Source organism: Taudactylus pleione, unplaced genomic scaffold (genome assembly GCF_031769625.1).
Source record: "Taudactylus pleione unplaced genomic scaffold, aTauple2 ptg000184l, whole genome shotgun sequence".
Taxonomy (NCBI): Eukaryota; Metazoa; Chordata; class Amphibia; order Anura; family Myobatrachidae; genus Taudactylus; species Taudactylus pleione.
Genome location: NW_028284586.1, coordinates 11,206,415 through 11,231,957, shown reverse-complemented (window position 1 = coordinate 11,231,957; position 25,543 = coordinate 11,206,415). Strand labels below are relative to the sequence as shown.

Below are 25,543 nucleotides of genomic sequence, written 5' to 3'. Positions count from 1 at the left end.
CGCAATAGAAAAAAACCCCAACTGTGACCGACATCAGCATTGTGACTTAGATTCAGGCCCACGGTTCCATTCTCTCCCTGGATTTGTGGAAAGGACACAAGACTGCTCATAGCTGTTTTTATCTAATATTCATAGGAAAGAGTGGAGTAAGGAATCAGGGAGAGGTGCCATAGTGCGTTGCATTTTTTAGTTGATTGAACAGAAAACTAATCAAATGATAAAATACTCAATTGATCTTATAATTGTCTATAAAATATTATATAATATATATAATGGAGTGTTGACTGAACAATTAGTACTGCTTGCATTTATACAATTATATGTATGACATTTTTTAGAGTGTGATTGGTAGGGACAGAATATAGAAAAAAATATTAAAAAATATCTAGAATATCATTGCCTACAGTCATATTAAGGTAATTGATAATTGACAGCCATACTGGTGTCAGTTATAGAGACAGGGCCATATGGATGTTTGGATATTTACCTGGGGAAGCTACTCCCATTATTGACTTCTTCTTTAGAACCCCTGACAGGGCCGGCCAATGCCTTTCTTCCTCCACTTCCACCAATTCATTAGATATCTGTGACATCACTGTAGCAGAAGGCACATAAGTGGCCATCAGTGATACTACAAAGGGGCTCATGCCTCACTGATTTAGTTGTGATTTACTAGTCTGCTTGCTCATGAGTATTGGATTTGTCTTCAAGCAATATAGGCTATGGGTACAAGGTGGATGTTAGTTTTGCTGTTTATAAATTATTGTAGCACCAGGTTGTAGAATACAAGAAAATAACAGGAGAGAGTTTAACAACATCCACATATTTCTAAGAACTCTTCCTATTGACCAAAACTAAAAGGATGCTGGAACAGGTTTGGTTTAGCGCTGGAGGAAGTCATGTTTTACAAATTTTAAAACAACAGCTTCATATTCTTTTATGTATCTTTCTGTCTCATCATCTCCGATTGAATCTGACTTACAGACTGTTTTATAACCTCCAACTGTAGGTCCAGGTTCTGCTTCTTTTGAATCCCCCGATCAGCCTCCTGGAGGCAGGTGTAGAGGAATCTCTGGACTCTTGTATCGGTATCCAGATTCCGGGAAGGATTTGAAGTGGTGTAATTATCAAGAGCGATGATGTGCTGGGCTCCAATGTCTTTGCATATTGTGGTAATATTTTGGTCTTTATAATTAGTGAGGACCACAATGGGAAAAATTCCTGTAAGAAGATTAGGACAAGAGGGATCATTAAAACAAAATAGTTTTTACTTTAATGGAATTAACAAATGAAAACAAACATCCTATTAAATTTAAATATTTAGTAACATAGACGTCTTGTCTTTGAAAGTGCTAAATTGTGATACCCCGCCAAGGTGAGGATAATTAATGGTGTGAAGCGGGTGTAAGCTGGAGTTACCTCTGTAGTGGAGACACCTCCTCACTTCTTCCTTCCGTGGCAACTCTTAGCTCAGGCCACACCCTGGCAGGGAGGCAAGGACCCCACCATTACTCCAAGCTCAGTGACTGACATTTGTTATGAACAAAAAGAAAATTTTATTCAACTCCAGTCCGGGACTGCAATACTGGGTTACCTTTCTTTTTAAATATCGAATTTCAGTTATACAAATATACATGTATTACCCAAACATAAAAACTACCTCCACAATTCTGCAGTACAATGTATAAAATATTTAACTACACTACTATCTATTAGTTTTTATATTCTTGGCTACTAACTTTTATAACTGCTCTTTTTTACCTTTACTTACTCACTATATTAGTTACACTTTATAGCACATGTAAAACAATACTGGCAATATATTTTGTTTAGGTCCTTGTAAGGTTATATTCTGTCTTGAAAGTCCAGATCACCATTTATCACAACAGTCCTATTAGCTGCAACTAAATAGCTGATGCGGTGGTGCACATACTTTAGTATCATTCACATTTTGTTATTGTCACATGCTTTATAACTAGTTGTCATTCATAAGTTGCCGCAGTTCCTTATTGAAACAAAGTCACTGTTGGGATAAAGTTGTTTCACTATTCAATTTTAATATTGAGGTGAAAACTTTGCTTGTAAACTAAAGCCTTCTCCCGCTGCCAGTCGCTGGGTCACTGCACTGTATGGATGGGGCAACTCAAGTCTCAAGTGTCCTGAGCAGAGATTTGAGCAATCAGTCTGTAGAATGAAGAGGGAGCCGATTTGTGCTGCAGACACCTCATTTCTTGTCCTAGCCAAGGTGTGTAGGGTAATGTGTCACATGTACAGGGTGATTACCGACCTTATCAGCGTTATTCAAATCATCTGGCTTATCCCTGCTTAGGGGAGCGGCTCCTGTGATCCATCCTCTGGTGACTCCCATCTCAGACTTTGGGTGAGCCTCAGCCCTCTGTTCCTCGGCAGCTCTATTGTCCCTCAGATCAGCTGCCTGTATCAAAGTCCTGATCTCTGCAGACCTGACATTAGCACCATTGGACATAGATCCCTCCACCTGAGGTACCTCTCCAAAAAACCGTCCTCAGTGCCACTTCACAGCTTCGCTCAGCCCCAACTAACTGCCACCAGCTTCAAACTGTCACTTTCCTGCCATCTGACACTACTCACATGATCCGCTCCTGTCATCTTGACCAGCTGCAAAAGTTGCCGATATGGATATGACATGCACATGCAGTGCAGAAGTGATGCACAGTGTCAGGTTTAATATCTTGCATAGCAGGGTATTACAAAATTAATGCACCAGTTGTATTTATGTATAGAGGATTACATTGTACTGAAACTCTGGCATCTTACAGTAGATCATGAGTAGTTGAACCAGGGTGAAACCTCATTCTCAAGGTCACATTTGCGCATGTTAGGTAGCATGGGCAAAATCTTAGCCCAATTACAGCACTAAGACCACCTGCATCAGAACGGGGGGGGGAGGAAACGGCTTGCCCCCCCCAAACATTTGAATGGAGCAGCGGCCTCTGGTGTAAAGGGGCTGTGGTTCATAGCAATATGCTGCACGGCCCCCGCAATGAATGGAGGAGGAGATGTAATGTGTGGTCTTTACGTTAAAACACAGCACATTACACTTCCTCCTCTGTGTGGTGCAGGGGCTGTGCAGCCTATTGCTTTAAAGCACAGCCCCAGACCATCCATGACCTCCAGTTAGGTAAGAGAGAGGGAGGGAGAGGGCGGGAGTAGCAGCTGCTACAGGTTACCCAGTGTGTTTATGTACCTTTTTAAAATAAGACACAATATTATATTGCCTGTAGTTTTACTAGTTTGGTACCAGTAGTTTTTATAAATATGTTTTACATGTCCTGTTTGGTTATTATGGGGCATATTTCGGGTTTTTCCGCCTGACTCGGATCTCAAAGCGAGGCAAAATGTCATCATCCCGCTGTCGGATTCTTGCGGGATTCGGTTTGTATAAAAGTCCCTCCCCACGGTGATTGGCACCATTTGCTTGCTGAGTCCCATACTGTCAGGGCTATGCTTCATCTAAGAGGGGCTGCTGTGTCCATCCAGGGGCTGCTGTGTCCATCATGGGCAGGGGCTTCTGTATCCATCCAGGAGTTGCTGTGTCCATCAAGGGCAGGGGCTTCTCTGTCCATCCAGGGTCTGCTGTGTCCATCCAGGGGTTGCTGTGTCCATCCAGGGGCAGTGGCTGCTGTGTCTATGTGGGGGCTGCTGTGTCCATTTAGGGGTTGTTGGTGTCCATCTAGGGCAGGAGCTGCTGAGTTCATCAAGGGGCTGCTTTTTCCATCCAGGGGTTGCTGTGTCCATCCAGGGGCAGGAGCTGCTGTGTCCATCCAGAGGCTGCTGTGTCTATCCAGGGGTTGTTGTGTCCATCCAGGGGTTGTTGTGTCCATCCAGGGCAGGGGCTGCTGTATCCATCCCGGCGCTGCTGTGTCCATCCAGGGCAGGAGCTGCTGTGTCCATCCAGGGGTTTCTGTGTACATCCAGGTGCAGGGGCTGCTGTGTCCAACCAGGTATGCTCTGTCCATCAAAGTGTGCCCAGTGTAAAAAAAAATAAAAGCTAATAATAATTATATAATTAATAAAAAAATATATATATTATTTGTGCTATACCCCAGCAGGGCTGCCATCAGAAATCGTGGGGCCCGGTACAAATGAAAAAGGCAGGGCCCCCCCACCCCCTTTGTTCTTCCCCCCAAAGGTCTGGTGGACGCAAAGGGGTGGGGTTGAGCTCTGGTATCTGGAATATATATATATATTTTTAATTTTTTTTTCCTTTAAATATTAAAAAAGAATAAACAGATTTTTTGTTTCTTAAATTGAGAAAAGCCTAATGATTTACAACAGAACTGTACTAACCTGCTATCCGGAGGTTCAATTACTGAATGTGGTATGGAACACTGGACCTCATTCAGACCCGCTCTCAAGATGCGCTCGTTCGTTGCAAAAAAAAGGGCCGGATATTTAAATTATGTGATCGCACTGCGTCGCGTAAGGACGCCCTCTATGTCTTAGCGGGCTACGGCACTGAGCGCTCGCAAGTGTGTTAAGACGCCACCTCGCAACAAAAGTCATCTCCTGGGATTGTTGGATGAATCGGTAACATCAAGAGCCATCGGTGCTGATCGCAGCCCTTAAGGTAGACTTACCCCGCCGTAAGTACTGCGATGAGCCCTGGCTGAAATACATGGAGGTGACCTGTACAATGATGCTACTTTGCTAATTATGCACACCCTTTAAACTGCGTTTTGTTGGCCTGACACGCCTGCGTTCGCAACAACACTCCCCCGTTACAAGCACCTTCTCCTGTTACCACCCACAAATGGCGCTATCCGTCACTCAAAGTAGCGGGCAGTCTGTGTGCTACGAACGCACAATTTCCCATCGCAGAGACTGGCTTGCGCACGTGCACTGCGAATTAGACGCATGCGCATTGAGCAACAATCGCCCGGCAGTGAGTGATCGCTCCTTAGTGACAGGGTCTGAATCAGGCCCAGCACTGACATGGCAAGGGGGCAGAGGTGCAAATAGAGAGAGGCACACTTAAGTAAAGGACACAGATGGGATAGGAGCAGAGTCAAAAATGGGAAGCGGGCAGAGGCAGAGATGGAGAGGGGGCAAAGGCACAGCTATGAGGGAACTGGGGCACAGATATGGGCACATATGGGGAGAGTACAGAGATAGAAATTTGGGGAGGGGGGAGACAGAAGCAGGATTCATGAATATCACAGGGGACAGTGGGGCAGATTGTATAGGAGGGGGACAGAGCAGGATTCAGAAATAGTACAGGGGATAGATTGTATAGGAGGGGGAGGGGAGGGCAGAGGCAGGATTTAGGCATAGTACAGGGGACAATGGGGCAGATTGTATAGGAAGGGGAGGGGGACAGAGCAGGATTCAGAAATAGTACAGGGGACAGATTGTATAGGATGGGGAGGGGAGGGCAGAGGCAGGATTTAGGCATAGTACAGGGGACAATGGGGCAGATTGTATAGGAAGGGGAGGGGGACAGAGCAGGATTCAGAAATAGTACAGGGGACAGATTGTATAGGAGGGAGGGATGGGGCAGATAGGTATAGTACAGGGGGCAATGGGGAAGATTGTATAGGAGGGAGGGATGGGGCAGAGCTACCTCTGTGTGTGCACAGCAGCTGCTCTCTCACATTTCCTTCCTCAGTGCAGTGCACACAATATCTGGCCAATGAGAGCAGGGGGAGGAGAGCTGAGGGTGGAGCAACTATGGAGGCAGAGGTGATTGAAGTAACTAATTTGATAGGGTCCTGAGAGGGGACCCAGTGCTCCTACCTTTATTATATAAGCTGGTCCTCCTGCAGCTGCTCCTGATCACAGTAACAGAAGCAGGACACTGATCATGCAGCGCTGCCCGGAGAGTTCATTAATGAATGAGTCATCACACACTGCTGAGCTGTGAGTGATGACTCATTCATAGAACTCTCCCGCCAGCACTTAGCAGCCTCAGCTGTCCTGTATGAGGGTAATAAATTAGCAATTTACTCTGCTTGCCAACGTAGGGGCCCCTCAGCTGTCCGGGCCCGGTACAGGAGTGCTGGCTGTCCCCCCCTGATGGCGGCCCAGTACCCCAGTGAACTATATTATTATTATTATTTTACTGTTACGCTGACTGTCAGACTGTAGTGTAATATTCATACATGTATTGTTTGTGACACTGTAAGTGGTAGCACAATGTATAATAAATATTGAGACACTGTAAGTGGAAATGTAATATATTCATAAAAAATATTGTGACACTGTTAGTGGAAACGCAGTGTATTCTTAATATGGTGACACTGTAAGTGGAAAATGCAGTGTATTCGTAAAAAACATTGTGACACACTTAGTGGAAAATGTAGTGTATTTGTAAAAAATATTGTCACACTGTTAGTGGAAATCGCAGTGTATTCGTAAAATATATTGACACTTGGTGGAAACGCAGTGTATTCATAAAAAATATTGTGACACTGTAAGTGGAAAATGCAGTGTATTCATAAAAAATATTGTGACACTTTTAGTGGAAACACAGTGTATTTGTAAAAAATATTGTGACACTTTTAGTGGAAACACAGTGTATTTGTAAAAAAATATTGTGATACTTTTAGTGGAAACACAGGCTCTGATTCAGAGCCGGACGCTCTGACAAGAGCGCTCGCTCTGAATCAGGGCCGTCCTAGTTACATTTGGAGCGGCCTTTTGGATGCTCGCATAGCTGTGGGTTACCACCCACAGCTTATGCGAGCGTCCATGATGATGGTCGCGATGGTCAAGACCATCGCGACAATTGGGCTTGCGGCGAGACCCTGCAGTATGGTCTCACTGCCGCAAGCCCTGGAGTTATTTTGGCTCTATCAGAGCCAAAATCACTCCCACTGACATCACTAGTGATGTCAGTGGGGCCGAACCCAGACGGTAGGCGTTCCCATGGGAATGCCTCCGTCAGGCAGCCACGCCCCCGGCACACCCACCAAAGGGGGCGTGCTGTCACTCACCATCGACAGCATGCCCCCTTTGGTGCGAGACCTGGAGCGACAGCTCCGCCTGACTCGGATCTCAAAGCGAGGCAAAATGTCATCATCCCGCTGTCGGATTCTTGCGGGATTCGGTTTGTATAAAAGTCCCTCCCCACGGTGATTGGCACCATTTGCTTGCTGAGCCGGTATTTAAGGACTGATGAGAGCCTTGAGCAGCATTCACTATTGGATCTTCACCTTGAAAAAGACCCCAGAATTAAGGGTCGAAACACATTGGTGGTGACGGGGATACCACGTATTGACAGAGATCTTGCAGAGCCGGATGGTCGGGGAGGTGAGCAGTGCCCAGCAGGATACCCGGGATTTACACTGGCTAACATCACATACTCATTGAGAACTGTTTGTTGACAGCTCTCTCTGCCTCTTGGTAATTGCAATTCCATATGCCTCTGTGGGACACCCTGTGTAAGGGATGAATGCTGCTATATTGTTTTTTGATATTTTATATATTCTTTGTATATTAAATTGTGCTTCACTATATGCACCCTTTTATTTTGTTTTGAATACAACTACGTCCTATGAGAGGATTCATTTCTAAGGACTACTACACGTGTATATAACAATCAAAGTGATTGGAAATTGTTGAAGGGACACACCCTGATGGAAATTCTGTATTAAGCGGAGGGTATGTGACTTCTTTCTTTTCTATTGCAGTAGGCAACCCATCAGCCTCCTGATGGGGTAGGCACTTCACTGCATTAAGCCCCGCCCCCTACCTGTGCACCCGCGAATCACGGCATTGTCAACAAGGGGACGGGGCTTCCATAGACAGACATTGTCGGGTGAATCAGAGCCTGAGGCAGTGGACTGCTGTGATGCTGCCAGGACCGGAACCCGGCCAGGTTGGGTGGCCAAGTTCCAGTCATTATTTTCGTCAGTGTGGGGGCCCCCAAGGTGTGGGGGCCCCTAGATTATTGCCCCATTCGCCCCTCCTATAATCCGGCCCTGAAGCTACTCCTCAGTGGATTCTCTCCCTCTGGTCTGCCACAGCACCTCTTCAGGAAACATCTCTATTGTTGTGCTTCTCTGTACTAGTGGTACAGAGATAATATTGCTGGTGGGCCAAAGTGGTGTCTCTTTCTCTATTCCCATTCGCATCGGATCCCTGACCTGGGGACCGCAAACTGCTTGCCGGGTGCAGCTGAAACCTATATCCCGCTTGGAGGGGTCACCGGTGAACACCTCCCGCCAGGTTAGACTCTGCACCCTAGGTCAGGTCTCACCAACATCCGATGCTTGTGGATGAGGAAACTGAACATCCAGGCCTCTCGCTCATTGACCCGGGACCACAACTTCCAGCCCCTTAGTAGGGGACTCCAGGACGCTAAACGTGAAAGTTTGATCAGGCCAAATATGGAAGTCGTGGGTCCTCTGGGTATTGAGGGTATTCAAGATCTTGCCTCCCATATGGAAAGTCAGGAAGCAGTAAAAAAACTTCTGGCACAAAGTATCCAGGCACTTACAAGTCAATTAACTACCATTAAGTTAACTCTATCGTCAACAAATCCAAATTCTTCTGCAATGTCCTTTGAGAATCCTCCACGTGTATCATCTCTTCCAAAGTCCCCCCCCCCCCCCGTTTTGTAGCATTTTCGAGTCCGGACATCTGACTACCTTCCAGCCATTATTGGAGTGAGTACAAGATTCCCTCACAAAATTTTCAGTTTATTCCTAAGTTTTTTGGTGTTACCTCTGATTCTCCTAAATCTTCCTCTGCGCCGAATAAAGTAAAACATTGGAGTTTCCCATGTCCTAAGCTTTCTGTGGCTGAACACCAGCGGCACAGGGAGTTTTTTCTGTGTTTGTACTGTGGGAACTCTGACCATTTTTTAAAAGTGTTTTACCATGGGAGGGGGTTTCAAGTTTTGGACCCCAGCAGGGGGTTTCAAGTCTCGCACCCCAGGAGGGGGTTTCAAGTCTCGGACCTCAGGAGGTGGTTTCAAGTCTTGGACCCCAGGAGGGGGTTTCAAGTCCTGTACCCCAGGAGGGGGTCTCTGTTTCAAGTTTCTCACCCCAAGAAAGGGGTTTCAAGTCTTGCACCCCAGGAGGGTGTTTCAAGTCTTGCACCCCAGGAGGGGGTTTCAAGTCCCGTACCCCAGGAGGGGGCCTCTGTTTCAAGTTTCTAACCTCAAGAAGGGGTTTCAAGTCTCGCACCCCAGCAGGAGGTTTCAAGTTTCACATCCAAGCAGGGGGTTTCAAGTCCTGTACCCCAGGTGGGGGTCTCTGTTTCAAGTTTCTCACCCCAAGAAGGGGTTTCAAGTCTCGCACCCCAGCAGGGGATTTCAAATCTCGCACCCCAGCAGGGGTTTTCAAGTGTTATGCCCCAGGTGAGGTTTCCAAGTGTTGTTCTTCAGGAGAGGTCTTCAGTTGTTATACCCCAGGAGGAGGTTCCAAGTGCCATTTCCCAGGAGAAAGTTTCCAGTAGTAAGCCTCAGGAGGCAACTTCCAGTGATCTATCCATCCAAGTTGACAATGTATTCATCATTCCATCTGTATTATCTCCAGAGAAGCAAGCTTTAATTTCACAGAACTCATCAGCTGTTCCATCATTTGACTACTTTGATGGATTTGTAGCTCAATATTTTGCACTGGTTAACTGATATCTTACCATCATGGAGTCTGATCCTTCCTCTGGAATTACTCCCTACAACATAGTTAAATATTTATTCCTGACTATTAGGGAAGAAGCGTTGGAATGGGCTAATCGCTAATTGAATCCAATGACCCAGTTCTTGTGGCCTTTAGTGATGCTGTACTTAAGAAATTTGGCCCATGTGCTCAACAGTCTTCAGGGAATCCACCTTTGAACACCCTTCCCAATGGAGGGTCTCCTTCTAATATTCTTTCCAAGCATCTTACTGATTCCACCAAGAATACAGCTATTTCTCAGTCCTCCATTTCATCTTATCCCAAAAAAAAACAAGCGGAAAAGAATCTGCATAGTAAGGACGTACAAGCCTCAAAGAAAAATGTCACTTCCTCGTCTCCATCTCACATTAGTTGTAAGCAAGTTCAACCTCGGCTTGATCAAGACATTGAGAATGAGATTGTACCTATAATGGTGGGTTGTGTTCATCTTAGTTCTTCTCACCCTTCTGGTCCTTTGGTGCCTACGATATGTATTGGATCCTCTGCTTCCGTTTTTAATAGTGAACCTCTGGAAATTTTTCATTCAAAGAACAAGCGTTCGATTCGGATGTTAAATTACAACACAGATTCTGATTACGACCCTGATCATGATTAAATACTGTTTTCAGTAGATACCATTAAGGTTTTTCCTCAGACGGAGTCTTCTCCTCCTTCGAATGGTCCTAAACGATCCAGTAGAAGAAAGAAAAATCGATGAATTCCTTGTGTTCTTTATATTTGGACCAACCTTTCTGTGACAATTGATTCTAAATCCCATTTGTAATTTTTTTCACTGGTTTTTAAAGCTTCCTCGCATCTTGAGGTTTGAGTTTTTAGATATTATCTGGAAGATATTCACTTTTTGTGGTGGATAGCTGATGTTCGTGTTTATCTGGGAAGTTCCAGCCGAACCTTTATTGGTGTCCTGAGTCCACCCTAAAAGGAGGGGGTACTGTCAGAATTATCTGATAGACCCTTATCCAGTGGTAGCTGTGTCAATTTTCAGCTGACTTGCTCAACCAATAGACAGTTACCTGGGGGTATAAACAGGACTCCAGGTGAACAGCTAATTGCCTAATCAATTTCGTTATTCCCAGATGGTTGCTGTTTGCTGTTGCTTCGTCCAGGCTTCACATGCAATCTTCCAGAGACTCTTCACAGTGGTTTTTCCAGTATATGCTCTGTACAGCTGCTTTGTACTGAGTCCTGTGTATTATTTACAAAGTGCCTTTGCCAGTATATTATTTACAAAGTGCCATATCCCTGTGCAGCAGTGTGATAGAACATATTGCCTGTGTGTGCCGATTCAAGTGCCTTTGCCAGCGTATTATTTACAAAGTGCCATATCCTTGTGCAGCAGTGTGATAGAACATATTGCCTGTGTGTGCCGATTCAAGTGCCTTTGCCAGCATATTATTTACAAAGTGCCATATCCTTGTGCAGCAGTGTGATAAAACATATTGCCTGTGTGTGCTGCATTCTAGTGCCTTTGCCAGTGTATTATTTACAAAGTGCAATATCCTTGTGCAGCAGTGTGATATAACATATTGCCTGTGTGTGCTGCATTCTAGTGCCTTTGCCAGTGTATTATTTACAAAGTGCAATATCCTTGTGCAGCAGTGTGATAGTACATCCTTGCCTGTTTGCTATTTATAAAAGCCGTATCCTTGTACAGAAGTGCTACAGTACACTTTGCCTGTGTGTGCTAATTCATATGCCTTTGCCTGTGTGAGTAATTTACCAGTGTCATATCCTCGTGCATCAGTGCTTAGACACCACGTCATCCAAATTGGTGAAATGACCACTCTCCTTCAGTGACTGCAGCATATCCTCACTTCCCTCCAGTACTAGCTGCACAACCTACTCCTCAGTGGATTGTCTCCCTCTGGTCTGCCACAGCACCTCTTCAGGAAACATCTCTATTGTTGTGCTTCTCTGTACTAATAGTACAGAGATTATATTGAGAGTGGGCCAAGTGGTGTTTCTTTCTCTATTCCCATTCGCATCGGATCCCTGACCTGGGGACCGCAACCTGCTTGCCGGGTGCAGCTGAAACCCATATCCCACTTAGAGGGGTCACTGGTGAACACCTCCCGGCAGGTTAGACTCCACACCCTAGGTCAGGTCTCGCCAACATCCGATGCTTATGGACGAGGAGACTAAACATCCAGGCCCCTTGCTCCATTGACCCGGGACCACAACTTCCAGCCCCTCAGTAGGGGAATCCAGGACGCTAAAAGTGACAAAGTAAAGCAAAGTCAGTTTGGGCAAGGGCCTCCAAATTACCTTTTTTCCTGCCAGTAGTCAAACGCCTATTTGAATGCTATCATTAAAATTTTTTAAATAGTCCTCAACCATTCTTTGAATGGTGACCATATCAGATGGAGTCACGGTAGAGGTCTCATTAATTGTAGGCAATTCTGACTTGACCAGATGTCAAAAGTTAAAACTTGGTTGTGTTGACTCCTCTGCATAACTAGTGGGTGTTTTGATAATTTAGTTTTTTCTCGGCAGATGCACTTGCTGGAGAAACTGAAGGAGGAGCCATCGTTGCATCATGTGCCACTTGAGCTGACAATTTGATTATCAGCAGCTCTTTACATCTCTTCAAAACTGTGTCTGTTGCAAAGAAAGAAACAAAGTCTTCATCCCTTCTGGGATGAAAATCCACTCCCAGCAGCAGAAGCAAGTATGGCGCTCAAGGATTCTCAAGAAAGACACATCGTAAGACTTAAACCTTATATCTTAAATCTTGCATTTGCTGTGTTCCGCATGTCCACATATCTGTGCTGGTTAAGTGGACAGTGGGTACAACGGCAGTTTGGAGGCCACTATGTTTTTTTTATGTTGCTGTACAGGTTGGGAAATTCTTTTCAAGTGGAATCTTTGCAAAGGATTATTTAACAGTCAATTGTTTTGTAAAGCACTACTAGTAGTCTTCCGGGTCCCCTTCTGGGATGAAAATCCACTCCCAGCAACAGCAGGCATGGCGCTCAAGGATTCTTCTGGGGCAAGGACTAATGTGAATGAGTAAAATATTTTTTGTAAATGCCTCCCCTCCCCTTCTCCCTCCTCCCTCATAAATTTACTTTAGAAAGAAAAAATTAATTTAAATTTACTACCACTCAACCCTTCCTGTCCCTGCCTTCAACTACATACATACTCCAACTCCCTGAGGCCTCTTGAATAATAAAAACAATTGTTTCCTGATGTGCCATGTTGGAAGTTGAACTGCCACGTGTTTGTGCCACCCACTGCTGCCGCTTAGCTTTTTTGATAGAAAATACAGATCCAAAAAAAAAAAAAACACGCAAGGGGCGGTTTTGGAAAAAGCAATCCAGATCCAAAAAACAAGGAGATACAGATCCAAAACCAAAACACGGGGTCGGCGCACATCTCTAATATTTATCACACTCCACATCTCAAATGTGGCTTTACAGGGATAAATTCGTCCAAGATTGCTTGTGTTAAATCTCTGTTGCTGCGAATCCACTCCACATACTTTTCACAAAAAAATACAGTGAGTTTATGTCTGTGCATGTGCCGCAGCCAGCTACCACTACCCCCAAGGCCGCCCCCCACCCCCTCTATCAACCCTCCCTAGCAAGTACTTACCTGCCTGGTGATCGGTGCTCCTGTGAGGCCCTCTCTCCTGGACTCCGGTCAGCTGGTCTCCAGGCTCCTGCACTATGACCCTGATCAGCTGCTCTATGCAGCAGCTGACCAGGGTCACAGTGCAGGAGCCTGGAGACCAGCTGACTGGAGCCCCAGAGGACCTCACCGGAGCCCCAATCACCGGTCCCTGGATGCAGGTAAGTTTTTATTTTTAAACTATTTTTTTTAAGTGATCAGCTTGTGGGCTATTTAGTCTTGTCAACTTTTTTTCATCTCTAAATATTAATAATATGAATGTTCATCTTACTCTGACGTATAGCCAACTGGAGATCAATTTTTTGGTTGGATCTAACTATTTATGTGGAGGGAAATAGGATCCACACGAAGACCTACCAGAAACCAACTGATATAAACTCCTTTGTTCCCACATACAGCCAGCACCATTTTCAGTGGCTTAAAGGAGTACCAAAAAGTCAATTTTTAAGAGTAATGGTGCATACACACGGTCAGATTTTTCTTCAGATCTGAACGATAACGATTTAAAAAATCGGTCATATCTGAAGGAAAATCTGACATATCGGACATGTCTGAACGATGAACGATGCATGTTCCCGATGGTCAGATAAATATATCTGACATCTGATGTGTTTGCAGTCAGATTTGGACGATCCCATTCATTTTAATGCAGTCAAAAATCGTTCATAGTTCAAATCGTTCAAATCATTGGTCAAATCGTTCATCAAATCGTTCAATCGTTCAGCTGACATATCTGACAAATCTGACCGTGTATGCTCCATAAAATGGAATTGCAATAAGGAAGAGGTGTGTAGAGACCAAACCAACAAGATGAAAAAAGAATTCATGGCCAAAGGTTATAATTCGGACAAATTGAACTAAGTAATAGAAGAAATATCCAAAAAAGAGAGATTTAATCTGATTGGGGGAAATAGGAGCAGCAAAAATATTAAGAGAAATTATAAATTACAATGGGCTATGATTACAAGCTATGATACACAGCACAGATTAATAGAAAAAATCTTTCGTAAATATTGGTATCTTCTACAAAGGGATCCTATACTACGAGAAGTCATCCCAGATCATCCAACTTTTATATATCGAAAATCTAAAAACCTAAAGAATCTCCTATTAAAAGCATGCTACCTTTACCATGAAAAAATCTTATACGAACAAAAGGCTTTCACCACTGTGGGATGTGTATGGAGTGTAGACATGTACAAGACAATAACACCAAAAATACACGAAAATACAAATGAATGATGTTGATTTTAAAATACATGATTATCTGACGTGTAACACTTCCCATGTAATTTATGCTGTGGAGTGTACATGTGGATTGACTTATGTGGGATGGACTACAAGACCTTTAAAAGTGAGATTGTCCGAACACATAAAGAACATTAAAAAAGGACTAACCACCCACTCTTTATCTAATCATTTTAAAGTTGAGCATGGTTGCTCAACTCAGCATATCAAAAGATTTTTAGACCTGCAACATGTGAAAGCATCCTGGAGAGATAAAAACGTTGAAAAAAATCTTGCAACAACAGAGATGAAAACTATATTTAAGTTTAAAACTCTGCATCCAAAAGGCCTCAATCAGGATTTTGAGTTAAAATTGTTCTTATAATTTCATAATCTGTCATTTATGATATATCTTTTATTATCTTATGTGGATTTTAAATGTTCATATATATATATATATATATATATATATGTAAATATTTACAATATGTTGAACAATTGTAGCTTTATAACAAAAAGTGTTTTGTTATATTCTTCATATATGCTGTTATATATTTTAAGGAGACTAAAGTACAAATACTGCTAAGCACTGACATATTCATTATGTCCAATAGAGTCATCTAGACCTGAACATATCCTCTGGACTAATGCACAAAGAATGCAATTACTCTAATGGAAGGGAAAAGCACTACACCTCCCAGAATCCCTCAGGGTCTGATGATAACTTCCACAGACCCAAGACGTGATCGGATGGCTTGGAGGTATATACAATACCCGGGAAGAATGTGATCCCGGTACTATGGCCAGTGGAGTGTACAAGACTGTACAACCGGAGGGATAGGTGGTGTCTGTAGTGGATACGGTGCTGGAAGATTCGCCGTACAGACCGGAAGCGGAACAGACGCCATCTTGGCAATTATTCGGGGACTGCTATATAAACCAGGAATTTACCATTCACCTTCATGTCTTGATAAAGAGACTAAGTTCTTGAAACACGTTGGCCTTGAAAGTGACCTTCTTGAGGGGACCCCTGCATTCCTGGACATTTCTGAGGTAGGTGTGGTGACTCGTTTATTTATTTATTTTAGTTTGGGAACCGGACCCATTGGTTTCCACACCTCTCACCTCAGTCTGTCCTAGTATGGGTTCATCCCCCTGAGAATGTTTGTTTGTTTATGTTTTTTTATGTTTTTATAGTGTATTATCACATGTATGATGTCTTATGTTTGACACCATTTATTTTGTTTTATTAAAATTTACTGAATGTCACCCGCGTGAGAGCATTTTATCTAGCACACTATGAAATCAGTGTAGACCGGGACCTGGGACTTATTGTGTTTTTTCAAGAATTTGGGGCACAACAGCCTTGAGATTGTAACCTTTGATCAAAAATTCCATGTTTCTATTAAAGTCTGGCAAGATTCTCATACTGCATAGTTTTTTCCTCAATTTTGCTTCTTGTTCCTTAATTTTGCATCTTCCTTTGCTTATAGTGCACTAGGGAGGTGATTCAGGTTAGAACGGAATTGCAAAACTGCGCGCAAGCAGCATTGCAATTCCATCCTTGCTAATATGCAAATGCAGCAGGAGGTGTATGACACCCTGTGCTGCATTTGCGATCCCAGCACCGAGGTTACTCAGGCTGGCCAGCTTCAGAGGCCAGGAAACTGCATCCGCAGATACAGCCCCTGGCCTTGCCACTAACGGAAAATGGGGCTTACACGCCCTGTCCGGGAATGCCGGCCGTATCCACCCCTGCACTGCCTCTTAAATGCCTCTGCCTGTCAATCAGGAAGAGGCATAGCAGGGGCTGCCTGCAATCACGCAGGACCCATTCTGCACATTTGAACAATGGGTCCTGCGCACGCGCAGATTCCCGGTAATCGGGAATCTGCATTCAGCATTACACTTGTGTGCAATGCTGATTTAGCTCATAGGTACATAGAATTCAGTTTCTTTGTAGAAAGGGATTGGTGTAAAGTCTCAGTTCAAGCATAACGATGCATGGCGCATGTCACTCGTATCGGAATTGTCTTTTGCCTGTTTAACTTAGATTTTCCTCAACTTTGCTACTTTTTCCTCCACTGTGCTACTTTTTCTCAATTTTGTGTCTTAGGGGCTAATTCGCTACTGTAGAGAGTGAACCAATAGCGAATATGCACACAGTTCAACTGCAATAGTATGCTAATCCATTTCTAACACATTGCAATCGCAATACCCTCGCAGCACTGCACAGGGATGCCCACATTACTCAGCACACATCCGTACTGTGGGCCTGATTCAGAGCCGGACGCTATTTGCGCTTGCTCGTTCAGAAAAAGGGGCCGGATATTTAAAACGAAACATGCGCTCGCTATTTTTAAAAAAACGCCCCCTGGCCACTCGCATCCTACGTCATCTCTGCTATTTATTAGATTAATCGAGTACATTGAAAGGCGTATGAACTGCTCGCAGTGCTTGTGGTAGGATTTTCCTACCGCAATCATGCGAGCAGTTCAGGCTAAAAGACAACCAAGTGATGTGGCCGATGATGCTGCTTTGTTAATTATGCACACCCTTAAAACGCCCGTTTTGACCGTTTGGCACACCTGCGTTCGGATCACCACTCCCCGTTTTCAAGCACCCCCTGTTACCACCCACAAACACCTCATTCTGTCACTCAAAATAGCAGGCATTAGCTATTTTGCGAGCACACAATTTCCGACCGCAATGACTGGTACGCGCATGCGTATTACAACCCATATGCATGCGCAGTTGTGCGAACATCGCTTGGAGCGAACGAGCGGCCACTTACGAGCGGCTCTGAATCAGGCCCTGTGTTCGCAAGACTGCAAAACCATCGGTTCAATCAAGTACAATTGTAGCCTCACACACAATTGCACCAACCCTGACCTTACTCAGAAATTGCTAACAACCACGCATGCTATGAGACTTCAAACTGTGTATGGCACCGCCCCTGCAGTCCCGATCGCAGTGGCTGGTTTGTGCACACGCACTGTGATGCGTACACATGCGTAGTACGAAATAATCGGCCAATAGCATGCATATTTGCAGTTGTGCACAGTAGTGAATCAGTCCTTAGTTCCCTTTTTCTTTGCTAGGTACTTAGGATTAGTGATTCGGTGCAGCTAAGTAGCAAGTTCCGTGGGCCACTAAACAGTGCTATTTGGCACAATTTGAGGAAAGGTTATGTGGACAGTATGTATATAAAAATGTACAGAAATAAATCTCATACCTGTTATCTCAAATGCATCTCTTAGAAAGGGCATGATATTACTGGATATGGTCTTTGAATTTTCAACACTGCAACAGACAAAGGACAATATTTTGAAAAAAAAAACAAACGTTTAGTATAGAAAAAAGTAAAGGGAAAAGTTGAAGTAATTTCAAAACTGATATATGCTACACTGTCATAATTATACACCACTGTATTGCATCTATAACAGATCAAATAGGCATATACTCTACTCCCAACAGTTAAAAAAGAAAGTAAGTAAAGTAAGCTGCAGAGGAACATACAATAATTTAGTGGTGCTCAAACTTTTTTTCAGGTATCAGTGTGCCATTGTGCTGGGACCCCATGTGTCCGTGTGCCATTGTGCTGGGACCCAGAGTGTCAGTGTGCCATCGCTCTGGGACCACGTGTCAATGTGCCATTGCTCTGGGACCACGTGTCAGTATGTCATTGTTCTGGGACCACAAGTGTCAGTGTGTCATTGTTCTGGGACCACAACTGTCAGTGTGCCATTGTTCTGGGACCACAAGTGTCAGTGTGTCATTGTTCTGGGACACAGTGTCAGTGTTGGGGTTGGGATGTCAACAATCACAATGTTGACAGTCAAAATGTTGACACAATTATGTGGATGTCATAATGTTGACATGGTTAAAATGTTGTCACCCAACGAGTCAAAATGTCAATAATAGAAATTTTAGGGGTTAGGGTAAAAGTGGTCCACATTTTTAACATTGTAGAGGGGGAGAGGTGTGGCCCTAGCACTAATATGAGATGAGATGCCAACCACTAGTAACTGGTATGGTGTACCACAAGATACACAAATAGTGGCATAGTGTTCATTCTAGCACCCTGCACCTATCACAATCCGTGCAGTTCCTCTCTCCTGTCTTGGGTGTCGCTCCCTGCTCTGGTGCTTTTAGCACACTCTGGTCTGTTTCTCAGCAATTTTTGCATCAACTGATACCACAAACTGCTGAGATACAGACCAGAGGTAAGCAGCAGCTGTGAGGAGGCGCTGGGGGCAGCCAATCCAGGGAGTCCTGATGGAACGGTCCAGCACCAGGAGCTTTGTGTTGGAGGTGTCGCTGGCCACTTCTGACAGGCGGTGGCTGTCCCTGACATCCAGCACGAGGAAGATGGCAGCCAAGTGACAAAGCCATCAAGGTGGACCCAGGGAGGCGGCTGTCGAAACGGAGGTAGACCCTGGAGAGACCTCTAATTACAATAATAAGAGCCCTGACTGCCATAGACTGATAGCCTAAATGTTGCGCTGAGTTGCAGTGAAAACGAGGTACAGTTGAAATTACACTCACTGTTTCAGTCGGCAGTATTCCATTGTAGCATGGCATATTTCCCCTTTTAACCTGAAAACTACTAGAGTCACTGTTAAATACCTGCATAAAGACTTAATAAACTGCCCGTATGAAGTATAGGAGAAGACCTCTCAGGATTAATTTAATAGTCTGTGAGGTAAAGTGATTGAGAAATAACATCACAATATATATTGTGGTGAGAGGGGTCGTCTCTCACCTGAATTGTTCACGTTCTGGTGGAATCAGCTCCCTCCAAGGGAGGTTAGAGTGAAACCTGTGCGTTCTGCATTAGCAGTGAAGGTGTGGAATTCCAGGTTTTCACATTTACACAGACCCAGCTGTAATAATCACTGGAGCACAGGAAGGATTAAACTTCCACACACTTGCTGCACCTTGTTCCTGATGTTGGATTAGCTAGCCAGGCGATAGGCTGGGGGTGGTGGTTAGCATTAGGGTGCCAGGACCTGGAGGGTCCAAGGGCTATGCTGGGAGAGCATGCCCAAATTGTAGCTGCAAGCCACTGCTGACTGATTAGCACGAGGAGTGCTGAGACCTTTGTTTGTTTATTTTATGTTATATGCCTGTTTGTGTGCAAACTTAAACACACGTATGCTAAGGTGAAGTGTTTGCTGCTTTTAAAAAGCCACTGCATTACCAAAAATACCTGCCTGTCTGGAATACTCATTTCAACACACTCCGTGATATATATATATATATTTATATATATATATATGAGATACAGGACCTCATTCAGAGTCGGTCGTTGCAGCCGCACGGTCGTACGCCACCGATGTTCGCTAAACTGCGCATGCGTAAAATTCGCAATGCGCGTGCGCAAACTAGCTGTTACGATCGGAAATATCTCTCTCCTTGAACTTGGCCAGGTCGTTAGTTTGAGTGACAGGATGGGGCGTTTGTGGGTGGTAACAGGGGAAGATGCTTGTGAACGGGGGAGAGGAGATCCGAATGCAGGCGTGCCTGACTATGCAAACGGCGTTTAATGGGAGTGCATAATTAACAAAGTAGTGTCTTAGCACACGTGACATGGGAAGTTTTTACACTGACTTGATCGTAGTGCTTAAGAGAGGGTATGGTCAACCTTAAGCTCTACGACCAGCTCCGAAAAAAGCAATTAAATTCCGATCATTAAGGCTGACGCCTTAATGGACGTGTTCCTTGAGCAATACAGATATGGTATGCCATCACACCACGTGGTTAACTGCAGATTCAGCACTTTCACAGAATGAGATTACTGTCACTCACAAATTGGTGGAGCTGCTAATTCACAGAGGCCCTGATTCAGAGCCGGACGCTCTGAAAGAGCGCTCACTCTGAATCAGGGTGTTTTTTTTTTTGTGCTGCCTCCTGGCCGCTCGCATAGCTGTGGGTGACCACCCACAGCTATAGCCAGCAGCCATGATGATGGTCGCGATGGTCAAGACCATCGCGACCATCGGGCTTGCGACGAGACCCTTGTGGTAGGGTCTCGTTCATCGCAAGCCCCAGAGAGATTTCGGCTCTAACAGAGCCGAAATCTCTCCACTGACATCACTCATTTTTTAAAAAAAACTGGCGTGCCCCCCCCCCCCACCACCACCAAAAAGCGCAACCAGCCCCAGGCTTTTAGTTACCTAGTGCTGGTTGTGCAAAATACGGGGAACAAATGATGGAGGGGTCTCCTGTATTTAAGAACAACCAGTGCCGGGCTAGTCAGAACCAGCCCTGGTTGCCAAAGTACAGGGGACAAATGACGTAGGGGTCCCCCGTATTTTGTACAACCAGCATTGGGCTCTGATCCGGTCCTGGTTCTGGAAATACAGGGGGGGGGGGAATTTGTAGGGTCCACTTGTAAATTCAAGAACCAGCCCTTTCATCGGGTCCCCCAGCCGAAGCATCAATCCTGAACACTAATCAGCCCACGCCAAGGATCCCTGGGGAGCTGGGGCCCCCACAATAAAGGGGTCCCCCTCGCCAGGGCACCCCAGGTTTAGGCTGCTAGCCCGGGGCTATATACCTGGCACCCCTAGCTGGTGGGTGCTCGGTTGATTGATATGGTGTTGTGCATTTGAAAGAGTTAAAATATTGTCTTTTGCTGTAGAACTACAGGTCCCAGCAAGCCTCTTCCTCATGTGGGTACTTGGAGAACCACAAGTACCAGCATGCGGGGCATTACGGACCCACTAGTACTTGTAGTTTCACAGCAAAATAAATATTAAAATAAACACACTACACAGATTTTTTTAAGTTATTTATTAAGCTGCACCTTCACTTGGGGGGGCAGCGGCCTTTAAGCTCTTTTTACAGGGTCACTGCTGCCCCAGGCAGGGCTGCCATCAGAGATTGTTGGGCTCACAAAATAAGCAGGGCCCCCCCTTGGGCAGGGGGGGGAGGGGGCGTTGCTGTGGTAATGTGCGTAAACCAGTGAAAAAAAATATATCAAAGTTTAGGATGTGGGGGTGGGTCTTAACATGTCAATCTATAATATAGAGTAGAAGTGATGGTGATAGAGCAGGGTGAGGGTGTGAGAGTGCGGTGTGGGATGGGGTGAGGATGGGAAAGCAGGGTGGGAGACAGGGTGGAAGAGAGGGGTGAATGTGGGAGATCAGGTGGGAGAGCAGGGTGAGGGTGGGAGAGCAGGTGGGAGAGCAGGGTGAGGGTGGGAGAGCAGGGTGAAGGTGGGAGAACAGGGTGAGGGTGGGAGAGCAGGTGGGAGAGCAGGGTGATGGTGGGAGAGCAGATGGGAGAGCAGGGTGAGGGTGTGAGAGTGCGGTGTGGGATGGGGTGAGGATGGGAAAGCAGGGTGGGAGAGAGGGGTGAATGTGGGAGATCAGGTGAGAGAGCAGGGTGAGGGTGGGAGAACAGGGTGAAGGTGGGAGAGAGGGTGGGAGAGCAGGGTGAGGGTGGTAGAGCAGGGTGAAGGTGGGAGAGCAGGGTGAGGGTGGGAGAGAGGGTGGGAGAGAAGGGTGAGGGTGGGAGAGAGGGTGGGAGAGCAGGGTGAGGGTGGTAGAGCAGGGTGAAGGTGGTAGAGCAGGGTGAGGGTGGGAAAGCAGGATGAGGGTGGGAAAGCAGAAGGCACTGTACCTGGTCTGTCTGTACCACTGGAAAAGCTGGAAAGGAAGTTGGATCCCCCGCACCATCTCCTGCACCTCAGGTCTTCACCATCGCGCAGCAGCGGATGCAGACTTATTATTCCTCCTTTTGCTATCTCCCCCGCCCCTGCTGCTCTTCCTCCCTCTCCCCTGGCTGTTGTCTTCTCGGCAGGCTGCCTTCTCCCAGCTGGCTGGCGGTTGCAGACTGCTTCAAGCACGCTGCTGCCGCTAACAACCGGATAGAGGGGCCCGGGTAACAGCACTGTTTTGCATTTGAAGCCGGCCACCGCAACGACGGCTCCTGATTGGCTTGCGGCACCTCCTACAATATGCCGCTGGTACTTATCAACTCTGCTGCCTTCCGGGCCCCCTTTCTGTCCGGGCCCGGGACTTTAGACCCAGCAATGCCCCCCTGATGGCGGCCCTGGCCCCAGGACTTCCAGAAGTCTACTTTCTTCAGGAGATCTTTCACTCTCCCTCCCGGCCGACGGACTGCCATGCTGCTGCCTCACGCCGGCTTATATAAGCCAGCCGAGGGGGCGGGGCGGGCAGAAGATGTCACGAGCCATGATTGGCTCACGGCTTGCCTCTCTCAGCCATTGAGCTCTCAGCACCAGGATTTCTATAGTGAAATCCTGACGCCGAACCATCATTCAGGTAGTACTGTACTCAGAGGACAGTTCTAATGCCCGTGGCTCACGAAATTAGTTTTTCTGTTTTGCCAAGACCCTGGATTGCCAACTTTGGAACGAAGAGGACGTGATCCTCACATAGGAGGAGGTGAGTATGGATTTTTGTTTTACAGGTACCCTATGGATTCTACTGGAGAAGAGGACCGATGGGCTACAGGGATACATAGGTGAGTAGGTGAGTATGTGAGATAGTGTGTGAGATAGTGTGTGTGCATGTATGTGTTAATAAAATTTTACTGTCAATGGTGTGTGTGTCCTGTCTTTCTTTATATTTCTTTTGCAGTGAAACTACTGGTACCAGTGGACCCGTAATGCCCTGCATGCTGGTACTTGTGGTTCTCCAAGTACCGGCATGCGGGGGAGGCTTGCTGGGACCTGTAGTTCTACTGCAAAAGACAATATTATAACTTGATTTGAACTACACTTTTACACTGCTCCAGGGGTGCCGAGTATAGCTCCAGGCTATCAGCCTAGGCCTGGGGTGCCCTGGAGAGGGGGACCCTTTTATTGGGGGGCCCCAGCTCCCCAGGGATCCCTGGCCTGGGCTAACTTGTGGTCAGGGTTAATGCTTTGGCTGGGGGACCCGGTGAAAGGGTTTCCCTGGCTATGGCATTAGCCCCCCGCTAGAAAAAGTCCAGTGCTGCTTCTGGATAATATAGGAAAGATTCCTGGACTGTACACCCTAAATATATATAATGGGAGGTGCTACCTGTTGAGACTTCTTGCAGGCACAGGAACAGACATATCACAGGTGCACAACTCCAAATTACTAATTATATATAAATACATTATGCAATAAAATTTTGCAATCAATAGAGGTTTTTAGCATAATCATGGCCAAGGTTATGGGCCTACCCACCATATACAGGTAACCTTTGTAGGGTAGGTCCCTAACATACTAGGGTTCAAATCCAGAGTGCAGGACACCCCTAAATAGACGCAGCCGAGCTACCCCAGGGCATCGCTATAATGAGAAAAGTGAAATGTGAAGTAAGAGAGATAAGAGCAGCTATGGCTGCATGGAAAGGTGAAAATACAAATATAATAAAAACAAACAGTAAAGTGTTAAAATTGTGCAAAAAAGAAAGAATGTGTTATAATGCGATGCCCTGATGCAGACCAACCAAAGCAATCCAGGGGACCCACGCCCCAAATATCAACCCAAAGTTGCACTACAGTATATAACTTGTAGGACTTACCTAAAATTGTGCCTATTACTAGTGTGCATATACAATACCAGACTCCATGCTTTTAAACCAAGTTAAGTTTAGTCTATGTTCTCATGAAATTGTTATTGGTATTCCAAAAATAGATTTTAAATAGTGCATAGTTGCATACTTTGACGTTCCTGTTTAATAAAGTGAATATTATTTTTCTTATTGTGTTATCACTGTTTTGGTATTGGAGACCACCTGCCTCTCTGCTGCGATGTGGGAAGAAGAAGGAACAGGAACAACTTAATGGTGAGAAATCCCACATGCTACAGATCCAGAAACCACACTAGGATGATACATATAGACCCCTGAAACAAACACAGAGTATAGAAGACTTAAAAAAAGTCAAATTGAACTTTAATAAGTAATAAATCTGAGTTATTATAACTGACCCTAATTCAATTTAATAGCAATTCCTGAGGAGGCAACTCATATAACTATGGGCTACTTGTCCTCGAACATGACTTAAGGTGCCTATACACTCAGCGTTATTTTACACGATTTGCCCGATTCCGATGCATCGTGACGACAAATTGCGTAAAATATGCCCAAATCGTGAATGTCCACTCACGATCACGATGCCAATACGCATCCCCGCAGGTCATACATTGCCTCTTCAGATCTGCCGTGCTGTAGGGCAGATCTGACAATCTCAGTCACGATGCACTGGAATAGTAAGAAGGCTCGATAGATCGTTTGTCACATTGGACAGTTTTTAACACCAAATCATGCCCACGACTGCCGAGGAGCTGCCGGGGAGAGTTCAAGGGAAATCGTACACGATGTCGGATCGTGAGCACATCACCAAGTGTGTAAGCACCTATAAAGTCAATATTAGAATGAGCCGACATTGTAAGAAATAGTGAAATACCGGAGCTGGTATTCTGTCCGTTGGGATCCTGAGCACTGGGTTGCTCACTACATTTTAGCTCTACAAAATAACATGGAGTATAAATGAGGTTCTTAGCACATATTTGCCCACAAATGCGTACCCAACTACCACATTCAGGTGATCCCCATCAGATGGGTCCCTAACACAATATGTCAATTTATCAAGGATTTGCAATAATAGTGCCCATTCTAATATGCTGGTGCTAGTACGAGGCAGAAGGATATATAATGTACACTTGAAGGTAGAGACTCCTTCTGCTTGGTATTAGCACCCCACTCATCTGCCCTTAGGTGATTTTAGTCAGCACAGCTTCTTACATTGCTGTCTATATATTATAAAAAGGCACTATTATGGTAAGTCCTTAATACATTGTTATAATGTGTCAGTAGTAAGGATGTTAGGGACCCATCTGAATGGGACCATCTTGATGTGGTGGATGGACACGCTTTTGTAAGAACACTTTCTAAGAACCTCATTTATAATCCATATTAATTGTAAAGTTTATCATAATTGCTTTAACTATCAATATTCTTAGTGCTTGGAGTATGCACCTGCATTTTCTTTTTCCTGTATTGGAAAAGATATG

The 25,543-nt window shown here is 45.2% G+C and overlaps 1 protein-coding gene across 1 annotated transcript in view; it reads right to left on the bottom strand.

Annotated features, from left to right (window-relative positions):
- Positions 1-387: 387 nt before the first annotated feature.
- Positions 388-25,543, bottom strand: part of LOC148519742 (uncharacterized) — a 71,707-nt gene continuing 46,551 nt past the window's right edge. The window contains exons 4-5 of the mRNA XM_088476229.1: positions 17,758-17,825; positions 388-1,221 (exon numbers count right to left, since the gene is read on the bottom strand). Of these exons, the coding sequence (XP_088332355.1) occupies positions 938-1,221; positions 17,758-17,825 (352 nt within the window). The 3' untranslated portion in view covers positions 388-937. The remainder of the gene's footprint in view (positions 1,222-17,757; positions 17,826-25,543) is intronic.